This window comes from Oryctolagus cuniculus, chromosome 2 (genome assembly GCF_051225735.1).
Source record: "Oryctolagus cuniculus isolate XC-2025 breed Fujian yellow rabbit chromosome 2, ASM5122573v1, whole genome shotgun sequence".
Taxonomy (NCBI): Eukaryota; Metazoa; Chordata; class Mammalia; order Lagomorpha; family Leporidae; genus Oryctolagus; species Oryctolagus cuniculus.
This window is the reverse complement of record NC_142868.1, coordinates 3,486,279-3,511,080: the sequence shown is the minus strand read 5'-3', so window position 1 is coordinate 3,511,080 and position 24,802 is coordinate 3,486,279. Positions and strand designations below refer to the sequence as shown.

The 24,802-nt window shown below is 64.0% G+C and overlaps 1 protein-coding gene and 1 long non-coding RNA gene across 2 annotated transcripts; both read left to right on the top strand.

Annotated features, from left to right (window-relative positions):
• The first annotated feature begins 813 nt into the window (after positions 1-813).
• Positions 814-2,645, top strand: LOC138848764 (MORF4 family-associated protein 1). Its single transcript, XM_070069559.2, has 3 exons — positions 814-874; positions 989-1,370; positions 1,973-2,645. Exon 2 carries the CDS (start codon positions 995-997, stop codon positions 1,358-1,360), a length of 366 nt encoding a protein of 121 aa, XP_069925660.1. The 5' UTR covers positions 814-874; positions 989-994; the 3' UTR covers positions 1,361-1,370; positions 1,973-2,645.
• A 14,482-nt stretch (positions 2,646-17,127) lies between these two features.
• Positions 17,128-24,282, top strand: LOC149127669 (uncharacterized). Its single transcript, XR_016229723.1, has 2 exons — positions 17,128-21,104; positions 23,182-24,282. It is a non-coding gene; the product is annotated as an uncharacterized LOC149127669 (long non-coding RNA).
• Positions 24,283-24,802: the final 520 nt, after the last annotated feature.

Sequence of the window (24,802 nt, the reverse complement as noted above, 5' to 3'; positions counted from 1 at the left end):
GAACTGACCAGGGACAACTGACCAGGGCCAAGGACGGCCAGAACTGACCAGGGACAACTGACCAGGGAACTGACCAGGGACAAGGACCGGCCACGGCCAGAGCAGGGCCCAGGGGGAGCCTGCCGCTCACTCGGGACGACCCGGGACCAGCCGCCCAGACAACCCCGGGACGGGGGAAGGGCTGGCACCCGTTTGGACGGCCACACCGGGTGGGCTCCCTCCCGCGCGGCGGAGCCCTGCTCGCCAGCCCCCGGGCTGTCCAGCTCCGACGTCGCGCGGGCCGGACTCCTTTCTGGCCTTGGAAACAGGCACTGGGGCGGTAGAGCCTGCAGCGCCGGCGTCCCGCGTGGGCGCTGGTTCGGGTCCCGGCGCAGCGCCCTGCTCACGGCCCGGGAGAGCAGCGCGGGACGGCCCGCGTGCTCGGGCCCGCACCTGCGCGGGAGACCCGGGCGGAGCTGCCGCAGCACGCGGGGAGCGACCCAGCGGACGGGGGCTCTCTACACCTGCCTCTCGAGTCCGTCTGCATTTTAGGGCGCCTGCTAACGAAGACCAGCGAGGCGCGAGCCTCGGGACCTCCCCGTGCGGAGACCCAGCAGGACGCCCCGGGCGCGCCTCGCGCGTGTCCAGAAACGGACGGAGGCGGACGCTCCCTTAAGTGCCCACGACAAGCGGCGGGAGCGCGGCCGCCCAGCAGGCCACGGAGGCGGCGCGCGCGCGGCCGCGGCGGAACGCGGCGGCGGCGGCGGCCCGTAGGACGTGCGCGCGCCCGCGGCCCGACCGGACCGTAAAGCGGCACGCGGTGTCGTGAAAGCCGCCGCGAGCGCAGAGCGCTGGTTGACGGCCGGGCTCCATTTTGTTCGCCGTTTCTCTGCTCGTAAGTCGCTCGTCTCCGTGGCGTGTGTGAGGAGGAAAGTTGAGACGGGTGGAAGTTTCCCGGAGGCGTGCGGCGCCGGGCTGCCCGCGTAGCGTGTCCGTTCTCTCTCCGCAGCAGACGATGCGGCCCCTGGACGCGGTGGAGCTGGCGGAGCCCGAGGAGGTGGCGGTGCTGCAGCCGGAGGAGGACTTCGAGCAGTTCCTGCTGCCGGTCATCCACGAGATGCGCGAGGACATCGCGGCGCTGCGCCGCGAGCACGGGCGCGCGCCCCTGCGGAACCGCGGCAAGCTGTGGGAGATGGACAATCTGCTCATCCAGATCAAGACGCAGGTGGAGGCGTCGGAGGAGAGCGCCCTGAACCACCTGCCGGGCGCCGGCGGCGCGGCCAGGCCCGACAGGGCCGACGAGAAGGCGCGCGAGGCGGCCAAGATGGCCGAGATGCTGGTGGAGCTGGTGCGGCGGATAGAGCGGAGCGAGTCGTCGTGAGCGCGGCGCGGTGAGGCGGGGCGGGGGCCGGGGCCGCGGGTGGGGGCCGGAAGTGGCGGCCGTGGGGGCCGGGGCCGCGGGTGGGGGCCGGAAGTGGCGGCCGTGGGGGCCGTGGCCGCGGGTGGTGGCCGGAAGTGGCGGCCGTGGGGTCTGGGGCCGCGGGTGGTGACCGGAAGTCGCTCCTCGGGGGCCCGGGGCCGCGGGGTGGTGACCGGAAGTCGCTCCTCGGGGCCCGGGGCCGCGGGTAGTGACCGGAAGTTGCTCCCCGGGGCCCTGGGGTGATGGCCGGAAGTCGCTCCTCGGGGGCCCCGGCCGCGGGTGGTGACCGGAAGTCGCTCCTCGGGGGCCCCGGCCGCGGGGTGGTGACCGGAAGTGGCGGCCGTGGGGCCCGGGGCCGCGGGGTGGTGACCGGAAGTCGCTCCTCGGGGCCCGGGGCCGCGGGTAGTGACCGGAAGTTGCTCCCCGGGGCCCTGGGGTGATGGCCGGAAGTCGCTCCTCGGGGGCCCCGGCCGCGGGTGGTGGGCGGGTGGTGGGCGGGTGGAGCCCGTGGGCGACCCCCGATCCTGCTGGGCGGCGCGCGCCCCTGACGCGGGCTCTCCGTTTGCGTCCTAGGTGTGCAGCCGCGGACGTGGTCGGGTCTGGAGATGGCTGACACCCGGAGAAGCTGAAGCCAGAGCGCCTTCGTTTTTCTCTTTTCCTGTCTACTCTGTCCTCACTTTCGCTCCGTTTCTGCGTGGTCTGCGGTTGTGACCTCAAGACGAGTTTCCGCCTGTGCGGCGTTTCCGTGTCGGGGGAGGTAGCTGTGTTTATTGTTGGGAAAGCGCCCTCGCCCGCGGGGGTGGCGGCCGGGCCGGGCCGTGGGTGGTGGTTCCGAGTGGCGGCTGCCTCGTCGCTCTCGCGAGACCCGCGAGCTCCCTGGAACTTCGGGGCCGCGCGCGGGAGCCCCGGGGTGGGAGTCCTCGGGGGCGGCGGCCGCTGGCCCGGGGGCTGTCACTTCTGTGAGACCAAAGGAGGAGAGATGTATTTTGTAAACGTGAGTTCCCTGGGGTCCTCGGCCGCTGTCCCCCTCTGCGTGTGCGTGGACGACCATCTCCACTCGCTGCCCTGTGCTCGCCGTCGGGGCAGGGGTGGGCGAGGGTGAAGCTGCGTGGGCCCTGCCTGTCCCGCCAGCTCCGCGTGCTGTCCAGCGCCAAGTGTTTCCGTAGCAGACGTGAGCAGTCCTTGAGGTCAGAACCCTACCGTGTTGAGAAATCCCACCGTGTTAATAAAGTATTCATGGCTTGAACACGGGAGCGCGCGTGGTGCGGTCCTACCGTCCCGGGCGGGCGCCGCGGTCCCGGCCCTGCCCTCTGGGAGCCCGAGTCCGCCAGAGCGCGCGTGAGAAGTGCCCCGCCCGGTGCTGTCCGGTAAGTGGTCTGTGAGGAGCCCTCGTGGGTGGCCCGCGTCCTACGGAGGCCGGAAGTGCAAGGTCTCTGGCCCTCAGCGCTCCAGCCCTGGCCGCCTCAGCCCCTGTGGGGCCAGTGCGTGCTCACCGCGCGGGAGCCGACCCCGGGACCCTCCGTGCACGGCTCCCGGGTTAGGACCCGCAGCTGGAGCCCAGTGCCGGTCCGCGGGGCTCCGTGCTTCCTGCTGGCTGGTGGCCGTTAGGTGGTGAGAGTCGAGGGAGAGCGTGGGCGTGCGGGCATTCTCCAGGGCCAAGGAGGAAGCTGCGGGCCCAGGCACCGCTGGGGACGGCCGGCGCTCGCGTCTGTGGGGCGGGAGTGATGGGAGTGGTGGGGCGGGTGCAGCCAGCGGGACGTCTGAGGTGCGGGGAGCGGAGTGAATGGCACCCCCAGACCACGGCCTACGGCCTGACCTGCTTCCCCCCCCCCCCCAGGATCCCGCCTCTGCAGGCCGGGGGCGGTTTTCTTTCTAAATGGTCACAATTTACGTGGGACACAGATGAGCAGGCAGAAGTGGGGCCGCCTCCCTGCTGCAGAGGAGCGCTGTCATGCACGCCCCTGCAAGTTCACCTACAGTCACGGGAAAGGAGTTCCCACACGGTCACTGGGGTGGGCGCCCCGGGGAGTTCCAGCCTCCTGCCGACGGCTCGGTGGGTGGGGGTCCGCCGCTCCAGGGGGCCGGTTGAGCTCCTGCAGGCCTCCGGGTAGTGACCCAGCACACGGGTGCACGCTCCATCTGCCCCTCAAAAACACGAGTGCTGCAGTGCCGAAGTTGTTTTTGAAATGGATGCGCAGGCGGTATCTTCAAAAAGTTGGTGGAAACGTGTATTGGATTTCAGAAACTTCACACCAAAATAATTGTCTACACACTTTTTGAGGCTTGCAGTCAGCTCTGTAATGCAGTACGTGAAGACACCCTGTTAGACCGGCGGCCCACGTGAGTGCTGGTGTTGAGTCCCGGCTGCTCCACTTCATCCTGGGAGCGCGTCGGAGGGCGGCCGGAGTGCTGGCTGCCTGCCGTCCATGTGGGAGGCCCAGATGGAGCCCCTGGCGGCCATTTGGGGGGTGAACTAGCGATGGAAGACCTCTGTCTCTGATTCTGCCTTTCAGATATTTTTAAAAATTGAAGATACACAAGAAAAACTGCTTAGTACATATTGGGGCTGGTGTGACACTGGGCTAAGCCTCTGCCGGTAAGGAGTGCTGGTTTGAGTCCCGGCTGCTCCACTGCCGCCTATCCAGCTCCCTGCTAATGCCGCCGGGGAAGCAGCAGACGATGGCCAAAGTGGTAGGGCCCGGCACCCACGTGGGAGAGCCGTGTGGAGCTCCTGGCTTTGCGCTGGCCCGTGCTGCTGCCATTTGGGGAGTGAGCCAGCTGAGGAAGATACTCTACCTTTCAAAACTTGAGAGGCAGAGTGAGGAAGGCATCTTCCACCCGCGGGTTCACTCCCGAAACAGCCACGTGGCCGGGTACCTGGCACTCGTCCCCTGGCGAGGGCCAGATGCTTGGGCCATCTCCAGTGTCCCCAGGCACACTGCAGGGAGCCGGGTCGGAGGCAGAGCGGTGGGACTCGCCCCTGCGCCCTCAGGGGAGGCTGGCGGTGCAGGCAGCAGCTGGAAGTCGGGCTCACGTTCGTTCTTTCTCGTCACAGCTTGGAGTCTCCCTGTCTAGATTCCACGTGCGTGTGTTAGGGCTGCCTGATGGTCCTCGTGCAGTGACTCGGGCCAGACTTGAAACTTGTCACAAGTCCCACAAACCCCTTTGTCCTGGCGATCCAGTCACACGTGCCCACCTGTAGACTTCATCCTGCGGCTTGCTAGCCAATCAGAGCGGCAGTCGCATCTTTGTGAGCCAAGAATGGGATGAGTCGGTCTGAGCGCCAGCCTTTCATGAAGCTCTGTCAGAGTCGCCAAATTACAGACCCGGGGCCGGCGCTGTGGCAGAGCAGGTGCAGCCGCCGCCTGTGGCGCTGGCATCCCGTAGGTTCGAGTCCCGGCTGCTCCACTTCGGGTCCAGCTCTGCTGTGGCCTGGGAAAGCAGTGGAGGATGGCCCAAGTGCTTGGGCCCTGCACCTGCGTGGGAGACCCACAGGAAGCTCCTGGACCCTGGAGCAGAGACCAGGGACGGCCTTAGCTGCGTTGCGCTCCGGGTCTGGGGACTGCAGTGACAGCCCAGGCTCAGCCCAAGTGCAGGCCGCGTGGGTCCCTCCCTCCCTGCCTGGGGGTCGGATGACAGCATGGCCTTGCCGCAGACCCGGCCCTGGCCACCTCCCCTCCCAGGCAGCCGGTCATCTTCCCGACGCAGTAGGGGGTTCCTTGCTCTGGGTACATCTATAGCCGCCTGGGCCGGCTTCATTGCTGCAGCCGGAGGCAGCCGATGGCCGAGTGCCTGCGCCCCCGCCACCCACGCGGGAGGCCCGGAGTTCTGGCTGCGGGGCAGGCCCCGGAAAACGAGCCAGCGACGGAGGATCTTAAAAGTGTGGCCCGCGGCCGGCGCCGCGGCTCACTAGGCTAATCCTCTGCCTTGCGGTGCCAGCACACTGGGTTCTAGTCCCGGTCGGGGCGCCGGATTCTGTCCCGGCTGCCCCTCTTCCAGGCCAGCCCTCTGCTGTGGCCCGGGAGTGCAGTGGAGGATGGCCCAGGTGCTTGGGCCCTGCACCCCATGGGGGACCAGGAGAAGCACCTGGCTCCTGCCTTCAGATCAGCGCAGTGCGCCGGCCGCGGCGGCCATTGGAGGGTGAACCAACGGCAAAGGAAGACCTTTCTCTCTGTCTCTCACTGTCCACTCTGCCTGTCAAAAAAAAAAAAAAGTGTGGCCCGGGAGGGCGCGCCGCAGAGCCGGGCCCCCCGCGGGCCTGTGCGGGAGACGCGTCCACCGTCAGTGTCCCTTCTGGGGGTCCAGGCGCAGCCCTCTCTTCCCCTAAAAAACCACGTGCAACTCGGGGTAAGACCCCAGCCGCGAGCTCCCGCCCCGCCCAGGCCGCCCACGCACCCGGGAGCCCCGCAACCTGAGGGAATCCAGGCACGCAGACGCGGCTACGCAACTGCGCCTGCGCGACCCCGGAGGCCGTGGGGGCGTGGCCGTAAAGGAGTCCTGGTCTGTCGTGAAAGGGGGCAGCACGGCGCTGGTGGACGGCCCCGGGAGCCATGTTTGCGGTGGGCGTCTGCGTTTCAAGGGGAGGTTTTAGGGAGTGAAGTTTTACTCAAACACTGGGCGGAGGCCGCTCGCCGGGGGGCCGGCCCCCTAAACGAAGGGCGCGGTGCGCGCCGGACCCCTCCAACCCCTGCACCGCAGCGGCGCCCCTCGGACAGACCCCTAGTCACGCCGGCCGCACGGGCCCCCAGGCTCCGGCCCCTGCCAGGCCTGCAGCGCTTGAGCGTGTCCTTGGCGGCCCGCCCCGCCCCGAGAGGGCCACTCGTGCTGCCCGCCCAAGGCCGCAGTGACCAGGGAGGACGCGGAGCTGCTCGGGCCCAGGAGCTCCAGCCGGGCCTCCCACGTGGGCGGCGGGGTCCGCCGCCTTCCCGGGCCGTTAGCGGGGAGCCGGCCGGAAGTGGAGCAGCCGGGACTCGAACCCGCGCTGCTGCAGGGACGCAGAACCCGGTGCTCCGCAACGCTGCCTCAGCCCACCCTCCTCCATGCTCTGTTCCCCACCCAGCGCAGCCCAGGACCCAGCCCCTGGTCCCTCGGGCCACAGCACACCCCACCCTCTCCCGGGCTCCTGGGTCCCCCGATAAACCTCTCCGCCACCCAAGCTGCCCCGAGCGCCGTGCCTCGGCCTCTGTCGGTCGCCTCCCACGCAGCGTGGGCGCAAAGCGGGCCTCCTGCACACCCACAGCGCCCGGCAAGGCTGCGGGCCGCGGCCAAAGCCTTGGACGAAAGGGCCCTGCGGGGCTGTTGCGCCCCAGCCGGCTACCGCCAGGCCCGGCGTCCCTCCCAGGCGAGGGGCCGGGCTGAGACCAGAAGGTGGGCTCCTGAACCCGCCGTCCGGGAGCTCCACTTTCACCCTCTCCTGCGCCAACCTTGAACAGTGTCGCCGGGGCCTGCTGTGACTACACTCGGATGCCGGCTCACTGTAGATAATGTGCCGGTCATTTTGGTCTTCCAAGACTGCATTAAAGGATTGACCCGGGGCCAGCGCTGTGGCGCAGTGGGCTAAAGCCCCGGCCTACAGCGCTGGCATCCATCCCACATGGGCACCGGTTCAAGTCCAAGCTGCTCCACTTCCGATCCAGCTCCCTGCTATGGTCTGGGAAAGCAGTGGAGGACGGCCCAGGTGCTCGGGCCCCTGCACCCGCGTGGGAGACCCGGAGGAAGCTCCTGGCTCCTGGCTGCAGCGTGGCCATTGTGGCCATTTGGGAAGTGAACCAGCGGATGTAAGATCTCTCCCTCCCTCCCCGCACTTCGCCAGGAGTTTCCTGCAGCTCACTGACTGCAAGAAGGGCGTTGGCCACGTGAGTTCACTGTTCTCTCCACGGAGTCTGGATCCCGGCTCAGGTGTCAAAGACAGGCAAATCCCACGCTAATCAGCAGGGTAAGGACAGTCGCAACAGGGACGGATCCAGTCTGAACTCCGCTTCGCCAGAACAACGGCTGGGGAGAGAGACCCTGGAGGAAGCACCAGGGCGTCTGACCCACCGGCCAGCTGCCCTTGTCCCAGGAAGGGGGAGGCTGCGGGTGGCAGGGAGCGGTTCCAACCGCGAGCTTTATGGAGTAACCGAGAGGGGACCCCGGGCCTGCCTGCCCCGGCCAGGTTTTGTTTTTCTAAGATCTGTTTAGTTATTTGAAAGGCAGAAAGAGGAAGATGGCCCACCCACTGGGGTCACTCTCCAGATGCCCACAGGGACGGCTGGATCAGGCCAGAGCCAGGAACCAGAGTCTGCATCTGGCTAACGGCTTTCAGCAACCAAGACCACGCCGAGCCAAAGTTCACCGGGGCGCGGCCTCAGAGGGGAGGAGCCCGTGCTCCGGGGTGGGGCTGGGGTTTTACGGGGGGGGGGGGGGGGGGGGATGAGGGAGCCGAGTTGGAGTGGCTGAACGAAGGGACGCGGATGGGGCTGGAGCAGCGGAGAGGACAGGGTGTCCCTGACCACAGGGTCCCGGGCTGCCTGCTTTGTGACGGGGCAGTGATGGGGAGGGACAGGAGCACAGGGGGTCTCAGCTCTGATTTGCAGCTGGGACCAACTGTGGGCACGGGGAGGCTCGCCAGGAGCGCGGCGCCTCTGTGTGTGTGTTCCTGACGCCAGGGGAGAGTGGGGAGACGTCTCAGACCCAAGTGGATCCAGGACTCACATCTGGGTCTTCCACGTGGGTGGTAGGGACCCAAGGACCTGGGCGTTCATCTGCTGCCTTCCCAAGCGCACCAGCAGGGAGCTGGGTTGGAAGTGGAGGAGCCGGGACCCTCACTGGCGCTCTGAACTCTGATACGGCACGAGGACGACCCAAGCAGCAGCTTAACCGCCACCCCCCCTGCCGTGACCAAGCTTCGGCTGAAGCAAACGGTGGCAGCACAGAGCTTTGTCAGCAAACATGTTAGGCAGACCGGAGTCATCCCTGGGGTGTAGCCATAAGTGGCTGGAAGCCAGGTGAGAGAGAGGGAGAGGGAGAGAGAGAGAGAGAGAGAAGCCCGTCGCAGCCTACAAACCCGAGGGGCTCAGACCCCAGCGCGGCCGCCTCTGCAGGGCTCACTCTGCCCCGTGTTCTCCGTCTTCTCCATGCACTTCCGGCCTTCCACGCCCCACCTGTGCCCCTCACAGTCCAGGAACACGAGACAGGAGCCCGGCGGGGAGATCACATGGGAGCCGCAGCCCTCACAGCCACCGGGTGCCCAGCAGGCCAGGGCCTCTGCTTCCCGGTCCAGCCTCCTGCGCGTGTGCCGCCGGGAGTGCCCGGGTCCCTGGGCTCTGTGGAGCGGGGCTGTCACTGGACAAGGCCCGGTTTTCCGGTGTCGCAGGGTCGGCACGCTTTGTTCTGCAAAGAGCTAGACTGCAAATATTTTAGGTTGTGTGGGCCACGCACCGTCTCTGTCGCACAGTCCTGTCCCTATATTATTTCAGACATTACACCTGTGAGGGGCAGCCGGGGTGGGGGTGGGGGTGGGGGCTGCCCTCAGCCCTGGTTCTCACGCCTGTGCTTGCTCCCCACGCCGGCCCTTGTCCCCTGCACTCCGTCTCTGCGTCTGAATATACCCGTGCTAGCGACTAAGCTCTGGTGCACCCAGACCCCAAACCAGCCCATCCTCCGCGAGGCCCCTGCTCTCTAGGCGACGGCTGCCGCGGGAGGGTTTGGAAGACACCCCTCCTCCGTCTCCACTCTCTGGCACTGCACCTGTTTGCGATGGTATGTTAGAGTGCAAAATGGAGATGATCCAGGTGGGCCCGCTCCAGGCTCCTGGCTGACATAAAACGGGAGTGCTGGACAGACGTGGTGTCGGCCGAGGCCTGGCTTCGGGCTCATCAAAGGCTCCGGGCTGCAGCCTCCCTGGTACGTGGACTGAGGGAGCTGCCTGCAGATCTCCCGACCTTCCCACGCCCCCGCGACCCCAGCTCCTGACACATTCACCGTGGGGACCGGTGGGGACCGGTTTGCAGCACAGGAAACCTGGGGAGACACCAGCTTTCAGACCACAGCAAACCCAAGCCCCTGGGAGTGGGGGAGGGGATGCCAGGGGAGGGGGAGGGGCAGCTGACCCTGCCTGCAGGCTTTGAGGTGGGAGTCCCTGTGCCTCCACATTGAGGGATAGACAAGCCTACACACAACGACACATGCGTGCTGCATAGACATGCGCTGGAAACTTCGCGAGAAACGGCATTCAGGGGCTGGCGTCGTGGGCAGTGGGTGAAGCGCTGGCCCCAGCATGCCGAGGGTCCAAGCACGGGTTCCAGTCCCAGCTGCCCCCACTTCAGGCTCAGCTCCCTAATGCGCCTGGGAAATCAGGGGAAGATGGCCTAAGTGCTTGGGCCCCTGCACCCACGTGGGAGACCTGGATGGAGCTCCTGGCTCCTGGCTGGGGCCTGGCCCAGCCCTGGCCGTTGTGGCCATCTGGGGAGTGAAGCAGCGGATGGCCCTAGTCTCTCCCTATCATCCTGCATATCAAACAAATTTAAAAAATTAAAGCAACATTTACTGAGCTCCTGCTGTGGGCCAGGCACAGTGGGGGCTGCGGGAAACAGAACCAAGTACCCGCCTGGCCGTGGTCTTCCGGAGGTCTGTGGTCTTCCGGAGGTCTGCGGTCCGCGACGCGTGCCCTAGGAATCAGCCCGCAGGCCTGCGCAGCACCCGCAGCGGCCAGGGCGCTGAGGCAGACCCCCGCCCAAGGAAAAACTTCCCCTCCAGACCCAAGGGGTCTAGGGTAGGGTGCACTGCGAATGCGCATGCGCGCGCAGGTCGGGCAGGGGGACCCCCCGCAGGCTGCAGGGTGGGAAAGGACCCATGGCTGCAGAAAGTCCGAGGATCTCTGGCTGACGGTGTCACCCGCGACCGCGGCCGGACGGCGACACCGCACCCGGGCGCAGCCTTGCGGGGCGGGAAGGGCGGCTCCGCGCCTGGCCTGCGGGTCCTCGGAGCGGCGGGATCTGCAATGCCGCCTTGCGAGGTGGTCCCTGCGCGGGGAGGCGGATGCGGGGAGGCTCCCGAGGTCGGAGCGCCGCGGGTGCCCAGGTGCGGCGGCCCGTGTGCTCGGTCTCCCTCCCCGACTGCGGGACTGTGACGCGGACCTGGGTCGGGGTTCGCACCGTGGGCGCGGGGACGGATCTCGCCCAGCAGAGGTGGGGTGACGAAGCCCTCGGCACGACGGAGGTTTCTCCAGCGCGGGTGGGCTGTTTTCCCTTTGCGAAGGCCTCCGAAGCCTGCAGCCCAGGGGCAGGTTTGAGTGGAGACGGCTGTGTGGGATATACGCAGGTGTAGCAGCGGGGGTGTCCCGGCAGGTGCACCCGCCAGGGCAGGGGTGAGAGGGCGTGGCCCCGACGCAGACGCATGGGGGTTCTCAGCGGAATGGCAGGGAGGGGGAGGCGTGATCGTGGGGTCTTCGCGCTGCGTGTCCATGCTGCTCCCCCTGGAGTCGGCTGTGCTGCAGTGTTGTGAGGACCTGATGCCCAGGGGTAGGTTTTGGTGCGTTCAGAGTGGTCAGCTCATTTGTATGTTTTATGGGAAACGTGGTTTTTATTTGTGTGTGTGTGTTCTGTTTTGTTTTGTTTTTAAAACGAAATACCAGCGGCCAAGGACGTCACACCTCGTGGCCCCGGCTGGCTCTGTCCCGGCCCCTGGAGCAGTGCTAGACAAGCGCACAGGCGCCGGAGCCCCGGGAGTCTTTGGGAAACGCAGCCCCCAGCCTGCGGTTAAGGACCCAGTGCCCAGGTACCAAGGCCCTCAGCGGTTAGGGGTGCTTGGCAGCAAACCGCTGAGAGGCAGAACGGGAGCCCCGGGGAGGTCTGAGCAGGCGACCGCCGCTCCCCTGCGGTTGAGGGAACCGGAGCTGTGGCTGCGGCTGCTGTTCACTGCTGTGGTGCGCAGAGGGACGTGCGCCTGGCCTGGCTCTCCTGTACAGATGCACCTGCTGACCTCGGCCACCTGCCCCTTCTTTATTGGCATTAGGAGGGTGAGGGTATGTTTTTCAAAAAAATACTTATTAGAAAGAGAGGGAGAGACAGAGAGAGAGGTCTTCCATCTGTTAGTCACTCCCCACATGGCCGCAACACCAGGGCTGGGCCAGGCTGAAGCCAGGAGTTTCATCTGGGCTCCCCCATGGCTGGCAGGGACCCAAACACATGGGCCCTCTCCCGCTGCCTTTCCCAGGCCATCAACAGGGGTCTGGATTGGAGATGGAGGAGCCGGGCTATGAACTGGCACCCACGTGGGATGCCGGCATCCAGATGGCGGCACTGCCGGCTGAACCACAGCGCCAGCCCCAGGGGGAGGCTACCTTGGGCCGCGGCTTAACCCGTGAAGGACCCAGAGCCAGCACAGCTGGGCTCTCCAAGACTGAGGCCTGAGGCCCGCACCCCCCCTCCGGGAGCTCCAGCCTCTGCCGCCCCCCCCAGACCAGAGGAGGGGGACACGGGGGCATTCCTTGGGGTTCCCTGTCTCCGAGTGGGTGTCTGTGAAGGCAAGGGCGCTTCCAGTGAAACACATTTCCTTTTTATTTTTTAAGATTTATCTGTTTATTTGAGAGAGTTACAGAGAGAGATGCCCGTGGGACACCTGTGTTCCGGACCAGGGGGCCTGGGGTCAAGTTCGGGCGCCTCTCTCCGCTCCACATTCCTGCCTGGCTCAGGTAGTTGGGTCCTCGCCACCCTCGTGGGAGCCCTGGGTTGAGTTCCATCAGAAGCTGGGAGAGAGGCCGGGAACGCGTTCTCCCTCCACGGCCCCACGAAGGCACCGGCTCCGCCGACCCCTGGAGCTGGGTGCTGGCCTCCAGGCTTGGGCCAGACCGCTGCGGCCCTCTAGGGAAGCAGCCCTGGCTGCAGGGGGGCTTGGACAAAAGGGTTGGCAGTGCCCGCCCCGGGTCTGGGTCTCCAGGAGCCACGGGCTTAGGGCGATGCAGCCCCCACCCTCGTAGCTATAAGGCCCGTAACCCCTGACCCTCAGGCCCGAGGAACCCACTTCCTCTAGCCTCTGCACCTCCTCCTTCATCAAATATTTGTCTGACACATTATGGGGGGCAGGGACCAGTGTGGAGGAGGCCGTGTCTGCGCAGGAGTGCGAGCTGGCCTGTTTACCCACCTCCTCCCTCTGGGTCTCCACTCCCCTTCTGCAAAGCCCCGAGGTTGCCACAGCCGGTATAGGCGAGGCCGCTCCTCTTCCCACACCTTCCCTCCTTCCAGCTCCCGGAGGGTGGAGGCTCCGCCAGCTCTCAGGGGCACAGGCACTGGGGGCGCCGGAGGGGGGGCGTTTCCTTGCTCTGCGGCCTCCGCCCTGGCCTCCCGGCCTCCAGCCTCAGCCTCCCCCGTCTCATACCAGCTGTCCAGTGGGGCCTCCAAAGGGCCAATGTGACCCCGTGTCCCCCAGCGTAGGACCTGAGACCGCTGGCTTTTTGTTCTGATGCGTGCATTTGAAAGGCAGAGTTATAGAGAGGGAGGAGAGAGAGAGATTCCACTCACTTGTTCACTCCCCAACTGCTCACAGCCAGGCCGAGCCAAGAGCTCAGAACTCCATCCGGGTCTCCCACATGGACGTGTTAGGCAGGAAGTTAGGTATGAGCTTATGTGTGTGTGACAAAGGCCTCCGGAGAGGAGAAGACTTCTACGTCCAGCATCTGCATCTACATCTCAAAGTCATCCTGATGGTGTTTCAGGGGCAGCCCGGTATTCACATCCTGCCCTGCCCTGCCCCCTCCTACCTGATAACCTGCCAGGTGGGGTCCCCACCCCTTCTGCCTGACAAACCTTCCACAACCTCCCAGGTGCAGCCCAGTATCTGCATGTCAAACACCCTGCTCCCGATCCCCATTCTCCAGGGGGTCCTGCTCACCCTTCCTCTGAACCCAGGATGGCGCCAGCTAGGCTTCCTCCTGTCTGATACCTTCAAGGGAAAACTCAGATAGGAGCTTCTTAGTATCTACAGCCATAAAATCCTTTGTTTCAGGAGGAGATGTGTGAAGACAAAGACCCATCTCCTTAAAAATCCCTGGCCTCAACCGGACTGCGCGCTCAGCCCTCTGCCTCCATGCTGAGCCGCCCGCCTGGTCTGGCCAGGTGTACTCTCTCCACTCAACCATGCAACCTCGCTCCTTCCCCCCCACCCACCCAGTCTCTCAGGCTCTGTCTGGAGAGGTGCCCATCCATCCTTACGGATGTCCCTGCCCTAATAAACCTTGCTATTTTACCTCCCACTACTCTCTGTCTCACACCTGAATTCCTTCTTGCGTGAAGACAAGAACCCTGCAATTTCTCTGGTAACAGACGCAGTGGCCCCAGCACTTGGGCCGTCCTCTGCTGCTTTCCCAGGTGCGTTAGCAGGGAGCTGGACCAGAAGAGGAGCAGCCGGGCCTCCAACCAGAGCTCCAATATGGGATGGTGTCGTACCCACTGCTCCTCAGTGCCGGCCCCCAGAGCTCTGGTGCAGGGCCAGGCCCGCAGGAGGGGCTCCAAGATGGGGTCCCCACAAACCCCTGCACTGCGCTCTCTGCGCCCCCTCCAAGTACTGCTCCCAGCCAGCGCGCCACTCCTCCCCTCCCAGCCCGGGGAGGCAGACGGGCTGCAGGTGTCCTGGTGCCGGGCTCTGGGCCCCTGCCGACCTGGGGCCACCCCCGCGGGCCTTCAGTCTGCACAGCCTGGTGTGGGCGACCACAGAGGGCAGAGACGCTTCCTAGGAGCTGTCCCCTCTGCACGCGGGTCACCATGAGGTCAGCCCTGCAGGCCAGGCCTGGCCTGTTCTGCACCCAGCACCTTGCGGTTTTCTCGAGAAACTCCTGACGCTCCCTGGGGCGTGTCTCCTGCCCGCCCGCCCCCTGGCACCGCGGTGGCCTCGGCAGAAGCAGGAAGGGACGCCTGCCTTTGCCGACCAGCCCCCTGTGCCCTGGTTAATTTGAGGGCACCTTTCCGCTGCAGGTCACCCTGGCCTTGAGGCGGGTGAGGCTGGGCCACGGACAGTGCCAGCGGGCAAGGGAGCCTGGCGCGCACGGTGGCGGGCGGCAGGCCCTGCAGGGGTGAAGGGTGGCCTGCTCGGCTCCCAGCCGCTGTGCCTGTGGCCTGTGCTGCAGCCACGTTAGTAGGTGGCTGTGGGGAGCTCAGACCGGAGCGCTGGGGCTAAGGATAGGAGGGCGTGGCCTTCCCAGTTCCCTGCTGCGTGTGCCCTGGGACCCGGGCTGTTACCGGAGAAATTGCAGGGTTCTTGTCTTCACGCAAGAAAGAATTCAGGCGTGAGACAGAGAGTAGTGGGAGGTAAAATAGCAAGGTTTATTAGGGCAGGGACATCCGTAAGGATGGATGGGCACCCCTCCAGACAGAGCCTGAGAGACTGGGTGGGGGGGAAGGAGCGAGGTTACATGTTGGAGTACACATGAGTGGAGTACACCTGGCCAGACCAGGCGGGCGGCTCAGCAGAGAGGCAGAGGGCTGAGTGCCCGCGCAGTCCGGTTGAGGGGTGGGGGGTAAGGAGATGGGTCTTGCTTCCCCACCTCTGCTCCTCTAGGGACAAAGGGCTTTTTGGATGTAAATAGAAAAACTTCTCTCTTGCAGGTCTGAAACAAAGGACTTTATGGATGCAAATGTTATCAGACTGGAGGAAGGGTGGGCAGGACCCCCTAGAGAATGGGGATCCGGAGCAGGGCGTTTGAAATGCAGATACTGGGCTGCACCTGGGAGGTTGTGGAAGGTTTGTCAGGCAGAAGGGGCGGGGACCCCACCTGGCCGGTTATCAGGTAGGAGGGGGCAGGACAGGATGCGAATACCGGCAGGATGACTTTGAGATGCAGATGCTGGACACAGATGTCTTCTCTCTAGGCCTTCATGTCACACACACATACGCTCATAACTGACTTCCTACTAACAGGGCGACAGGTGACCCCGCGCTAGCTGGGGATGGGAAGGGTTTTCAGTCTCCTTTGGGGAGGAGCTGGCTCTACGGATGCCCAGGAGGGGGCGTTCCCTGGGAGAGGCCGCTGGGCCCCGCCCGCGGGCATTCGACCAGACGTCCCAACCGTGAAATCTCGGCGGGAGACTGGGGGGCCGCGTGGCCTCTCGCGACACGGTGGAGAAAACGCCTCTGAGAAGCGCCTTGTTTCAGGCGCGGGCACTGTAGAATCGGAATCAAAACGGAGCGAGTGTGGCCAAAAGCTGATTGCGGACCTCTCGCTCCTGGACGTACCAGCTCTGCTCCCTAACGGCCAAGGGTGGAGCTTGTGACACTCTGTGGGCCCAAATTCCCAGGAGTAGGTTGACAGAAATGCGTCCTCACTGCTATCCTACAGCCACAGCTTGGATCTTACTGGGTTTGTAGTGGGTAACGAACCTTACAACCGTATCTGGTTTTCCTTTTATTGGTCACTGCACACCAGGGCTCCGGTGTGAAACTGGGAGCCCCAGTGGACAGAGCACTAAAAAGCTGTGTGACCCGCCGCCGGGGGCGCACTCTGGTGGGGAGCGTCGGCCCCGAGCGGTGGCCGGTCCCCATCGCTTACCTTGCCTCTCATTTGCAATGAAGCTCATGCGTGACTGTCACTTGGTTTTGTAATATTCCATTTTAGCTGACAAGTGGATGCATCAGGCACCTGCCAGGAACAGTCTGGCTCCTCCCCCAACCAGCAGCCCCTCGGGGCTGCGTGCAGGGGCCTGGGGTGGGGGGCAGCTGTGCTAGAGGGGGCGACCGCTTTTAGCATCAGAGAAATTGGCTCTGGACAGCACAGCGGCTCCCTGGGAAGTGCAGCCCAGCCCCCACTCTGGAGTTGGCGGGCTGTGTCCCTCCAACAGGGCTGCCCCCCACCTTAGCGTTTGTGTGACCTTCCCCCATGACTGGGCTGCCCGGGAGCTGGCTGGAACGGTGGCAGCACCTGCCCCGCCCTCACAGGGACTGGCCAGGGCGGCTCTTGCCCCAGCAGGCCACGGGGGTCCTCCAGCTTGGGGAACCCTGGGCAGAGGCAGGGTGTCCAGTCCCGGGGGCGGGCGGCTGTGCTGTGTGTTAGGCTGCCCGGCCTCCTAGGCAGTTCAGGGAGCTCACCTGGAGGCCTGAGTTCTGGAAGAGGCTGGGACATTGCGGGAAGAGCACGTGGGGCAGGGGGCGTGAGGGTCCGTGGTGCCCACAGCTGGCCCCTGGACGTGGCGGGGTGACAGTGGGCAGCAGGGCGTCACCGTGCGGGCTCCCACCTCTCCTCTAACAGGGCTCACAAGGAAGTGTGCCTACAGGGAGAATCCTGGATCCGCGCAGGTCCGAGCCAGCTCCCCCACAGGACGCGGGTCCCACGGCTGCCCCGGCTACAGACCAGGCCGGTCTGGGGAACAACCTGGACCTCTCCCCACTGCTGCCCCGCGGAACTGCCTGTGTGCGAAACACCCTGTCTCACCAGGTCTCCAGCTGCTCCAGCCCATCGCCCACCGCCCACCTCCCTTGATCCAAGTTCCCTATAAAACCCCAGCCCTCCTCCGAGACAGCCCCCAGCGGTGCCTCCGTCACTTTATCCTCACATCTGCCCCCAAAGCGGGGGAGGGGCACTGCATCCGGCCCCACCCCCTTCCTCACGGAACAGAACCACACTGCAGCCACCTAACGGCCTGAGCCAGGGGCCACGTGCGCTGCCAGCTCTCCTGGGGCCCCGGGGCGCCGCCTCAGCCCTGCCTGGGCTCTCTCTCCGTTCCGACCACCTCCTCTCTTCCTGTCCTAAGCGGTAAGTCCGGCCTTCTCCGGATCCGTGGACCTGGGCCCGCTCTGATCGGCGGGGACACTGGGGACTCCTCCTGGGTGTCGTTCCCTTCGGCTGGGAGCCGCCTGGGGGGGATCTCACTCTGTCTCTGCTCCTGCTTCCTCCTCTCCCAGCGCCCCTCACACTCTCCTCCTTGGCTGCTGTCTCAGGGTGTGAGCATAGCTCGGACACTGGACGCTGGACGCTGGCCTTGGGCCTGGCGACGGCGCTCCCGGCTCCCGCATCGGCAGTGAGAGGCGTCTCTCGGCCGCGCTGCCCCTGCGGGACTGGGTGCCCCTCTGCGGTCTGCTGCCTCTGTGGCAACCTCTTTGCCTGGGTGATCCCTTTCTACGTCCAGGAACGTCTGGTTCCCACGGCCTGTAGGGTCTCCCCCGCTCCCTTCAACCCCTGGACTCATCAAGCCTCAGGGCTCAGCCCCAGGACAAACCTGGGTACCAATCACAGCGGCCCGGGAACATCCACGTTCTGCGAGGTCGTGGTGACTACGGCCACCGCACGGGCACGTGGCCCGAAATCCCCTGCGTCCAGCCTGTCTTGGCAGCTCGTGCCGCACCCACCCAACACTTGGGGCCAGGGCCCCTGGCAGGCCCTGCCGTGACTCGCACCCCATCCCCGAGCCCCCCTTAACTTCGACACGAAGGAGGCTGCCCCTCCTCCTCACCCTGCACCCCCGACTCCGTCACAAAACACACCCAACACTGGAGTACGGGAAGGGGCTTATTGGGAAAGCCCAGCAGGCCAGAGGGAAGGGGCGAGGAAGGAAAAGAGGGAGGAGAGTGTAAGAGAGGAGCGAGAGGGCCGGCGCACTGCGGCTCACTAGGCTAATCCTCCGCCTTGTGGCGCCGGCACACCGGGTTCTAGTCTCGGTCGGGGTGCCGGATTCTGTCCCAGTTGCCCCTCTTCCAGGCCAGCTCTCTGCTGTGGCCAGGGAGGGCAGTGGAGGATGGCCCAAGTGCTTGGGCCCTGCACCCCATGGGAGACCAGGAGAAGCACCTGGCTCCTGCCTACGGATCAGCGCGGTGCGCCGGCTACAGCGGCCATTGGGAGGGTGAACCAACGGCAAAGGAAGACCTTTCTCTCTGTCTCTCTCACTGTCCACTCTGCCTGGCAAAAAAAAAAAAAAAAGAGAGAGAGAGAGGAGCGAGGAGGAGAGAAGAGAGAGAAGGAGAGGAGCAGAGAAAGGGGGGAGGGGGAGGGGGGAACGAGAGAGAAGCACACCACGTGTTCAGGATCGGGTCCTTTTAAAACTTTGCTGGAGCTATTAGGATGGGGGTGGAGCTGACACAAGAGGTTGGGGGGGGCCTAGAGGCTAGGCTGATGTCAGGGTGTAGACCGCAGCCTTTTCCTGACAGTGACCGCCGTCGGCGCAAGGGGCCTTCCCCTGGGAAGGCAGCCAGGGACGGCATGGCCTGTGGGGAGCAATCCGGACTAGACTAAGTTACTCGAATTAGGACTTATTCTATGCATCTGCTCTCCCACAATATGGCGCTGGGAGAGAAGTAAACAGCTTCCGCACAGCTGCCTCCAGTTCAACCAATTAACTGTAGGACTTGCTCCTGATTGGAGAGCAGCGTACTCAGCCGAGTTGGGATTGGCGGAGGAGGACTATAAAGGAGGAGAGAGACGGCATGCACCAGGAACATCTATGGGGAACATCTAAGGGAACCCGTGCAGCCCCCCAGAGAGCCGGCCGGCGGTGTGCCGCTCCCCTGCGGAAGTGGGGAATGCGGCCAGGGGGAACTGCCCTTCCACGGAGGTGGAAGGGATAGTAGCCAACCCGGGAAGAACCAGCAGCAAACCCGGGGAGGGCCGAGCAGACGAAAGAACAGCGCAGGGTCCTGTGTCGTTCCTCCACGAAGACGGGGAGCGACATAATGGTGCCGTGACTCGGATAGGAAACCTGACTCGGATTAGGAAACCTAGGACGGATAGCAAACTTAGGAGGGAAGAAACGGGAAGAAGCAGGAAAATACCAGAGAGAGAGACTAGCAAACAGCCTAGGGAAAAGCCGGACGAAAAGGGTGCCGGAAGAAGCTATTGAAAGCCTAGGCATAGACTCGAAACAGCCTAGGGAAAAGCCGGACGAAAAAGGAGCCGGAAGAAGCTATTGAAAGCCTAGGCATAGACTCGGATACGGACTACGGGGGGAAGCTGGGAGAAATCTCTAAGGTCGAAAGCGAAAGTGAAAGCTAGAACAAACAGATTCGGACGCGGACTGTGGGGAGAGGCCAGGAGAAATGAGGGAGGAATATCGTTGGAGGAAAGCTTGGGGAAACATACCGGGTAGAGAAAAATGTTAGGGAAATTGAAGCCGCGGGGGGCAGGCCGAGGCGGAGACGAAAGCCACTTTGGGGTTCTCAAGTTAGCCCGGGAATAGGGGGCGAAAAGTTGAAACCAGAAGCTGAGACGCAAGCCAGATTGGGATCCGTCTGATTAGCCCGGGGAGCAAAGGACGGGAAGCCAAATCGTGGGGCGGAGACGTACGCTGGGTTGAATTCGCCAGGCTAGCCCGGGGAACTTAGATTGAATCCTAGTGGCGGAGACGCAAGCTACGCTGTGTTACTCGCGGAAGCCGCCGCGTGCAGAGAGAGCACGGGGCGTGAATAGATAGGGAACGCTGGCGTAGGCCGTGGTTCAGACGCGAAAGGGTTAAGCGTGGAGACCGCGGAGCGCGCAAAGCCGAGCCGCGCAAAGCCGGGAAGCTGCGCAGATGAGAGAGGCGCGCGGGCTGAAGCGGCGCAGAGCCGGGAACCCGCCGGCGGGGCGAGGTGCCGGAAAGCTGCGGGGATAAGAGAAACAGAAGTTTAGAAGTAAAAGAGAAATGGGAATGCTGGAAGATAGAAGTGAAATGGGAGAGGTAGGAATGCCCGGAGATAGAGAAATAGAGAAAAATAAGGCCTCCCCTCAACATGCCAATTAGAAGGCTTGGATTCGGTCTGCCCGATTAGTGAGGCGATGAGCACCTGGGTGGCTAGCCGCAGGTCACCGAAGACAGGCACGAATTAACATCAGTAAAGCTTCCCCACAATGCAACAATATTAAGCTTGGATTCGGTCTGCCTGATTTAAGGCGGTAAGCGCCAGCAAAGCTCGACCAGAGTATGAGCTGCAGGTCACCGAAGATAGGCACAAACCAACACTAATAAGTCTCCCCCACAATACGGCAATGAGAAGGCTTGGATTCGGTTTGCCTGATAGGTTTTGTAAACACCTGCAGGCAGTTCTAGCAGAGCAGAGCATGCGCTGCAGGGCACCGAACACAGGCACGCATCAGCGCCTAAAAACCTCCTCACAATGGCGAAGAGAGGACCCGAATTCGGTTTTCCTGATTGATAGGACTTGTAAGAGCCTGTGGCAACTCTAGCAAGTACAGCAGAGTGTGTGCTGCGGGACACCGAAGACAGGCGCGTATCAACGCCAAAAAATAAAAAGAAAGGGGGATCTGTGGGGAGCAATCCGGACTAGACTAAGTTACTCGAATTAGGACTTATTCTATGCATCTGCTCTCCCACAATATGGCGCTGGGAGAGAAGTAAACAGCTTCCGCACAGCTGCCTCCAGTTCAACCAATTAACTGTAGGACTTGCTCCTGATTGGAGAGCAGCGTACTCAGCCGAGTTGGGATTGGCGGAGGAGGACTATAAAGGAGGAGAGAGACGGCATGCACCAGGAACATCTATGGGGAACATCTAAGGGAACCCGTGCAGCCCCCCAGAGAGCCGGCCGGCGGTGTGCCGCTCCCCTGCGGAAGTGGGGAATGCGGCCAGGGGGAACTGCCCTTCCACGGAGGTGGAAGGGATAGTAGCCAACCCGGGAAGAACCAGCAGCAAACCCGGGGAGGGCCGAGCAGACGAAAGAACAGCGCAGGGTCCTGTGTTGCTCCTCCACGAAGAGGGGGAGCGACAATGGCCGTCTGCCCCGCCTCCCGTGGCCTCTCAAGTTGCTGATTTTGGTAAACCCTGGGGAGTCGCTGCAGGCCTTCTCCACCCAGCCTGGGGGAAGGCGCCCTGGGCCTTAGCCCCACTCTGTCTCCCACGCCCAACACAGAGACCTGGGCTGGGAAGGCTCCCGTGGCTGGGTGGGGGATGCAGAGCTTACTCACACCTGGGGCTCAGGGGGAGTCGCGCAGGGCAGGGCAGGGCAGCGCAGCGCAGGGCAGGGCAGGGTAGGGCAGGGCAGGGCTGGGTTCTTTTCCTAGTAGGCTTTGCAAGGAAATGAGAAGCCAGGAAACAACTTGCATGGAGGCAGGAGCTTTGATGGCAGGCGGGACATTGGCTTTGAGGAAGTGCCCGGGATTTAAGGCTTTGCTGTCTGCCCTCCCTGGACGGGATCATGGGGGCAGCCACTTGTCACGGTCACTGCTGGGGGCGTCCACGCTTCTTCCTTAGTCTCTGGTTTCTACAACGTAAGAAAAAGCTTGCCGGCGCCGCGGCTTACTAGGCTAATCCTCCGCCTAGCGGCGCCGGCACACCGGGTTCTAGTCCCGGTCGGGGCGCCGGATTCTGTCCCGGTTGCCCCTCTTCCAGGCCAGCCCTCTGCTGTGGCCAGGGAGTGCAGTGGAGGATGGCCCAGGTGCTTGGGCCCTGCACCCCATGGGAGACCAGGAAAAGCACCTGGCTCCTGGCTCCTGCCATCGGATCAGCGCGGTGCGCCGGCCGCAGCGCGCCAGCCGCGGCGGCCATTGGAGGGTGAACCAACGGCAAAGGAAGACCTTTCTCTCTGTCTCTCTCTCTCACTGTCCACTCTGCCTGTCAAAAAAAAAAAAAAAAAAAGAAAAAGCTTACCAGGCTGGGTGACGGCCCAAAACCTTTCCACGGAGCCTGTAGGGTCTTAATGGAAGGGGGAAGAGCAGAAGAGGCGGCCAGGGCCTCCCGGGATGGACGAAAGTGTCAGCTCCTGGCGGCTGCCTGGATTCCTGCAAGGACAGGACACACCCTGGGTGTGGGGGGGGGGCAGTAGGAGGCCGCCCGCCTGTCTGCCTGCACCCAGGTGTGTGGGGGGGGGCAGTAGGAGGCCGCCCGCCTGTCTGCAGTGTCAGGCCGGCCAGCTTACTCCCGCAGTCCACTCAACCCCTTCTGGCCTTAGCTCGGCCGAAAACCAGCCCTGTGCACCCTGCTCTCCGTAGCAATCTCTGGGGGACTCCGCACTGGGGGTGGCTCCTCCCGTTCTTCCTGTCCCCGCACCTGGAGGCCCGACCCCTCCATCAGTTCCGCTCCCCCTGCCTCACCACCCTGTCTTGTGGAGACTCTCCCGGACCCTCTTCCCCTCCCCCAGCCTCGCGTCCCCTCCACCCTCAGTTTCGAGTCCTCCGCTGCCTTCAGTCCCTGGGAGTCCCCGGCACCTCCCCAGCCCCTGTCATCCCCAGTCCTCAGGCAGGGTTGAGCGGGCCAGTGGGTTTATTAAGATGCACCTCTCAAAACTGGGTTCAGAGCTTCACCCCGCTGGCCCCAGCTGCTGCCCCCAGGGCTGCCCCGCGCGCCCCATCCTCCCGCGGCCCCTTGGAACTCTGGAACAGTCACCCCTTCCTCTTGGGCAATTCGCCCCGCCCCGCCCCCTCCATCACAGGGCCACCTACCTTTCTTCACCCTCCTCCAACGTCTGCTCTGTGAACACCCTGATCGGAGCCTCCCACGGCCCTCCTCGGGGCCCGGTGCCCACGGCATCAGGCCAGGGACTGGGTGCTCCTAAAGAATTCTCGCCCACAGAGGCCAGCGCTGTGGTGCAGCAGGCTAACACCCTGGCCTGAAGCGCCGGCATCCCATATGGGCGCCGGTTCTAGTCCCAGCTGCTCCACTTCCGATCCAGCTCTCTGTTATCAAGCACCTGGGCCATCCTCCACTGCACTCCTGGGCCACAGCAGAGAGCTGGCCTGGAAGAGGGGCAACCGGGACAGAATCCGGTGCCCCGACCGGGACTAGAACCTGGTGTGCCGGCGCCGCAAGGTGGAGGATTAGCCTAGTGAGCCACGGCGCTGGCCTCAAATAAAATAAATCTTTAAAAAATAAATTTAAAAAAATTCTCGCCCACAGGCCCTGGAATCCTCACCTGGCAGTGGAGCTGACATCCCCACTGCCCCTGGCTTCAGCCCTCACGGCCGGAGACATCTCTGCCCGTGGCGCCATCTGCTGGCCAGCCGCAATCCTCACACGATGTGGAGCCCCGCTCTCTGCCTCCTCCTCGTCCTCACGGGCTTGCTTCCTCTCTCTGCCCCGGACAGCCTGCCTCCCTGCTCCTGCACGTCCCGCTACACCTACCTTCCTGCCGCCTGCTACAACACCAGAAAGCCCCCGAAGCGCTGCTCCTTCGTGGGCCAGCAGGCTATTGAGGTCATGATCCTGGCCACACACAGGTCCCTGCGGGGGTGCATGGGCGCGCGCCGCGGCGCGGTGGTTTGCCTGACGCCCACTACTCACTATGGCTACTCTGACGGCGGAGGCTACCAGGACGCCAACAGACAGCGAGAGCTTCAGAAGGTGAAGCAGATCTTGAGAGAATGGGCCGAGACGCGGCACCGCAGCACCCGGGGGCCCCTCCCCCGGCCTGCCGCCCGCCAGGCCACGGCCTGAGCCAGCCCCAACCGCGGGTCTAGACGGCCGGCAAAGGTGCATGAGGCGTCTCCGGGGACATCCGTACATCGGGAGCTGTCAGGAATGAGTGGCGCAGAGGCAGGACGGCTCCTTCTGAGGATGGACCGATAACACCCACCCGTGTCACTCCTCTTCTTCCCTGCCTGACCCGCTGCCCGCAGGGCCTCACCTGGACCATCAGAGGACCCCAGCCTCAGCTGATGACTGCTCCATCCAACCCTCCCATCAGCGCCCAGCCCCACCAGCCCACCTCCCATAGGCACAGCAGGGCCACACCCTCCCATCAGAACCCCCACCCCAGGCCAGCCCACCCCCTCCCTTCCATGCCACACTGTGGTGGAATGAGAAGGCCATGCCAGGGTGGCCACTGGCAAGCCAGCGTCAGTTACTCAGGAATGGCTTTGAAACCACCTGGCAACAGGCTGGGATTAGTTGGGGCATAAACCGCCCCTTGACCAGATTGGCTGTCTTGGCTATATAAACTGCTGTACCAACTGAAATAAACGAGTCTGCGGGCTGCTCGCCTCAGGCCTGCTTTCACCCGACTCCAGGGGTCTGTGTGGTGACTCTGCGCCTCTTGCCCCCACCACGCTGCTCCTCTCAGAAACGAATCCACTGCAACGTTGTTGAGAAATCAACGGCAACATCTGGCGCGCCAACGAGACTGAGAGAGAGACAGCGTGTGGGACTCGGCGAGGCCCCCCTGGACTTCGGCAAGAAGGCCCCTCGGTGTCTTGTGGGCTGTTTGGTTCTGTGAGGGTGAGCACAGAACCCCCTCCTACGCCCCTTTCCTTGTCCTTGTCCTCGGTCTCAGTGATCCCAGGTTAGCACACACTGCCCTGAGGTGTACGTCGCTCCTCGGCTCCACCTTTTACTTTCGGTTCGCCCGGCGAATTCACAGAAGGGACTGATCATCCCAGAATTCGGAACCAAGTCATCTCCCTCACTCGAGAGAGGTGACGCTCCGGAGACACCGTGTGGGCATACGGCCTTGACCTAACGAATCAAGGAAGTCCCCCACTAAGCACAGGACATACTTACGATCTGATACACCACTATCTGT

Coding starts and splice junctions, on each gene's coding strand:
- LOC138848764 (XM_070069559.2), top strand. CDS start 995: ATGCGGCCCCTGGACGCGGTGGAGCTGGCGGAGCCCGAGGAGGTGGCG.